We start from the raw sequence: 4,698 nt of genomic DNA on the forward strand, positions 1-4,698 counted from the left end.
AGTAACTATTAGAATTAATAGAATTAATTAATTAATTAAAGTGTTTAATTAATTATTAATTTTATTGGAGCTCGGGATTATAGGTGCATTAGTCCCCGCGTCATTCTTGTAATTCTACGAGACACAAAGGACAAAATGGGAATTTTAGAATTATGAAATTTTAAAATTAAATACTCAGAAAATAATTAATTGAGAATTAATTATTATTTAAATAATGTGATTATTTGAATTTGAATTTGAATTATGAACATAATTTAAATTTATCCTTTTAAACTTATTTGATAAGTTGTTCAATTTAGAATTCAAATTAATTTAAATTTGACTTAAAATTCAAATTTGAATTTGAATTGAAATTAGACTACATGATAAATGATGATTTTCTCTTCATTCCCTATCTGCAATTGGCGTCACACACAGGGAAAGGAAACCCTAGGGTGGCTGGCCACGCAAGAAGAAGGTAGAGGAGAATTTTTGTTCAAAATTCAAACAGGAGAGAGAGATTTGATTCCTTCTAAAAGTTGGACTTCTACTTTATAAATAAGGGATGATGAAAAATTACGCGTGACAATTTTTTTAACCTAACTGAAAGGAGGCTGGCCGAATTCCCTGTTATAGAGAGAAAGGAAAATTTTTCTCCAAAAAAAAATTTCACATCATGCATGCGTTGGTGTTTGTGGAAAATTCGAGTGTTTGATCAAACTCATTTTTAATCTCGAGTGTGCCCACACACACGTCTACGTAGATTTAAGGAATTGACGTAGAAGACTTTGGTTTTCTAAACACAAGGCTTTGGAGTAAAAATCGTTCGTGGTCAAAGAACTCAAGTTATCATCCGAGTCGACCTCCAAGTATTTTTTCTAATTGAGTTCTTGATATAAAAATTAATGTGATTAATTTATTCGTGCATAAATTAATATAATCTATAGAGTATCTCAAAGTTTTATGAAAATTTTGTTATACTTGATCCGCCCTCCACACCACACTTTCGCATCCGAATTCGATTCGATTACCAACAGGATTAGCAATCCATTTAATTGGATTTACCCCCCAAAAAAAAATTTCAATTAATTGGGCATCTTTTCTGCTTACAAGAGGAAATAATTGTGGAAGGTAAGGGACTAGAGTAGAATGCCAAAGCCCAAAGGCAGATCCCTGGAACAATCACCACCACCCACACAGCAAATATAGATGAATAGTATAGAAATTATTGGATTTCTCATTTATTATTACATTAAAAAAAACAAACAAACAAAGAACAAATTCAGATATTGGGCTAGCTAGATAGGAGTAAGAACAGATCCAGATACTGTGTTTTAGAACCTATAATAAGGATAGAACAAAAAACAAATCTCAAAATTAGAGAAAGGGGATAACAAATAACAAAAATTAACGTAAAGTAGGACAAAGCATCCTCTTTTAATATTAGAATTTGATTTGATACCAACCCTCCAAGCTTCTCGAGATGAGACCTCAGAGAGAGCTTCATGCAACAGCAGGCATGTCCTTGAGCCAAGCATCTAGTGGCTTACCAATGGAGTAAACAATGAACCCAATTTGCCTTAGCTTTTGGGCATCCACAATATTCCTACCATCAAACACAAATGCAGGCTTCCTCATGTTGTCATAAATCTTCTGGTAATCAAGCTTCTTAAACTCGTCCCACTCGGTCAAAATGCATACCCCATGAGCATCCTTTGTTGCCTCGTAAGCATCCCACACGACGGTAGGGCTCATTGGTTGAAGATGAATAGGGTGGTCCCAATCAAACTTCTTCATAGAGAGATCCCTCTGAATCTGCTCCTCATTAACCTGTGGATCATAGATGCTCAACCGGGCTTTGTCGCCCAACAGCCCCTTGCACACATCAATAGCCGGGGTCTCTCTGGTGTCACCGGTATCCTTCTTGAAAGCAAACCCTAGAATTGCAATCTTCTTACCTGAAACTGTGTTGAACATTGAGGCGACAACACGGTTAACGAATCGGTTCTTCTGGTAGTCGTTGATCTTGATGACCTGTTTCCAGTAGTTTGCTACCTCAGGAAGGCCATTGCACTCACAGATATAGACCAAGTTCAAGATATCCTTCTGGAAGCAGGACCCACCAAAACCAACACTGGCATTCAAAAACTTGGGCCCGATTCTTGAGTCTGTACCAACAGAATGGGACACTTCAGTGACATCTGCCCCAGTTGCTTCACAGAGAGCCGAAATGGCATTAACAGAAGATATCCTCTGTGCCAAGAAGGCATTTGCAGCGAGCTTGGAAAGCTCAGCAGACCACAAGTTCGAGCAAATAATCTGATCAACAGGAACCCAATGAGCATAAACATCTTTCAATGTTTGCATAGCCCTTGCACCTTCTGGGGTTTCCCTACCTCCAATGAGAACCCTGTCCGGATTGAAAAGGTCTTGGATTGCAGTTCCCTCGGCAAGGAATTCCGGGTTGGAAAGGATCTGGAAGTTGATTCCTTTACTATTGTGGGTCAGAATCTTTTCAATTGCCTCAGCTGTTTTCACAGGGACAGTCGATTTCTCAACCACAATTTTGTCAGACTTTGAGACATCCGCAATCATACGAGCAGCGCTCTCCCAGTAGGTCAAATCAGCTGCTTTCCCAGCACCAAGACCCTGGGTTTTGGTAGGAGTGTTGACTGAGACAAAGACTATATCTGCCTCCATGACATGCTTTTCAACGTCTGTGCTAAAGAAGAGGTTCTTCCCTCTGCATTGTTTGACCACATCGTCAAGACCCGGTTCATAGATTGGGAGCTGCTCACTGTTCCAGGCATTGATCCGTGAAACAGAGATGTCCACAACAGCCACTTCAATTTCTGGGCACTTAAGTGCAATCACAGCCATGGTAGGGCCACCGACATATCCAGCTCCGATGCAACAGATCTTGACCATCTTTCTTTGTTATAACTATCCTGAATGAAGAGCTGACATATAACAGGGAAAGCATTAGAGAAATAAAATCCAAAAGCCAGATCATCAATTTTATGCTTCCTTGTAAAGACTCAATAAAAAGACAGACAAGCAGAACCTCGTTAAGAACCAAAAACACCAACAAAATTGGTAACTAAAAGGACAAACATAAAGATCAGGAACGGCAAACTTAAACTGCTAGAACCCACCATGTTAACTAGAAGTTAGAATTAATTTAGGACTTTGTTTATTACCAAATTCTTTTTTTTTTAAGTTATTTTTTCTGAGATAGAATATTCTAAGTTACTAACAACAGAACCAGATGAACCATAATGAATACTGTACGACCTGCCGACAAGGTTTATTCCTCACAAATGTCCAAAACAAAAATGTAATTTTTAAATACAAACGTTGATCTAGTTTATTTAAGCAACACGGCAAGCCAAATATAAAAAAATAAAAAAGGGTCCCAACTTTTATTTCATGTTTAGGACAAGGAGAGAACATAAACAGATACTGAGTTCGCATAAGAAGCAGAAAGGAAAATCAGATCTACACGTCAAAAATTTAGGACAAGAAGAGAACATAAACAGAAACTGAGTTCGCATAAGAAGCAGAAAGGAAAATCAGATCTACACGTCAAAATGACAAAAACTACCTTAAACTTTGCAGATCCAGAGTTTTACTAACCAATCGATTGAAATATCTCACAAGCAAAAACAAAACATTTCAAGTCGTTTAGCTCATACAAAATTCTATTTTCATTAACCTAAGAAGACAAAACATCAAACACTCAGAAACTCAAAACACAAATGGCCGATCACTAGCCAGATCTACAGCCAAACAATGAGAAACTCACAAGATCCGTTCACAACACAACTGTCTTAAAGCAAAATCCAAAACTACAACAATTACAGACTAACACAAAATCATAGAAACCCACGACAAGAAACCAAGAAAGACCAAAAAGCAAAAAACTGTCCACGCAACCGAGAACATCAAATTACCAAACACCGAGGAGCTGAATTACCTCAGACTTAGAAAGTGGCTTGTTTTTTGTGTCGTGGGAGAGAGATCTGACGAAGAAGAAGCGGAGGAGAGAGAAAATGAGCTTCTTCTTCTTCTTCTTCTTTCTTCTACTTCTGAATATGGAGAAGCTCTCAGAGGTTTGGCTGATATATATAAGAGAAGGAGGGGTTTTGTTTAAGGTCTAACCAACGAGGTTTCGGGTGACTCAGAAACAGTGGGCCCCACTGATTTCATTCGTTCAACACGTTTTTTACCTCCACTACACGTCATGATCCCTCACTCCCTCACCAACTTTATTTTATTCAATTCTACCATAAATAAAACTTTTTTTTTTAATTCCATTTAGATTTTTAATTATTAAATTGGAGCTTTGAAATGGTAGGAACATGCTACCGATAATGCACTAGATTTGATTAAATTCATATTAAAATAAAATTCATATTGTATATCCAAATATGACACTTACAATAAAATCTTAAAAGATGTGTTGTAAAATTATAATGGTAGATTTTAACACTTTATTTAAATACAATTTAGATTTTATTTCAAATACGTAGTAAGATGTATTTGTTGAAGAAAGTTTAGATTAAGAAGGAGGCCATCCACGGAAGATGGCAATAGGAAAGACGGGAGCATGGACAAGGTAGCTTAATATATTTTTTTTTTCACCCTCGGTATTTGGATAGATTTCATAAAATCCTCTTATTATAGTAAATTATTTGTAGGAAAATTCTGTGAAATAAC

At 36.8% G+C, this 4,698-nt stretch overlaps 1 protein-coding gene across 1 annotated transcript; it reads right to left on the reverse strand.

The window, feature by feature from the left end:
* Positions 1-1,174: 1,174 nt before the first annotated feature.
* LOC21390077 (UDP-glucose 6-dehydrogenase 1) lies at positions 1,175-4,096 on the reverse strand. The gene is made up of 2 exons (XM_010111062.2): positions 3,956-4,096; positions 1,175-2,939 (listed from the first exon to the last, which is right to left on the reverse strand). The coding sequence occupies exon 2, from the start codon at positions 2,905-2,907 to the stop codon at positions 1,483-1,485; it is 1,425 nt and encodes a 474-aa protein (XP_010109364.1). The 5' UTR covers positions 2,908-2,939; positions 3,956-4,096; the 3' UTR covers positions 1,175-1,482.
* Between the last annotated feature and the right edge of the window lie 602 nt (positions 4,097-4,698).

The sequence above is a fragment of the Morus notabilis genome, unplaced genomic scaffold (genome assembly GCF_000414095.1).
Source record: "Morus notabilis unplaced genomic scaffold, ASM41409v2 Scaffold2144, whole genome shotgun sequence".
Lineage (NCBI taxonomy): Eukaryota > Viridiplantae > Streptophyta > Magnoliopsida > Rosales > Moraceae > Morus > Morus notabilis.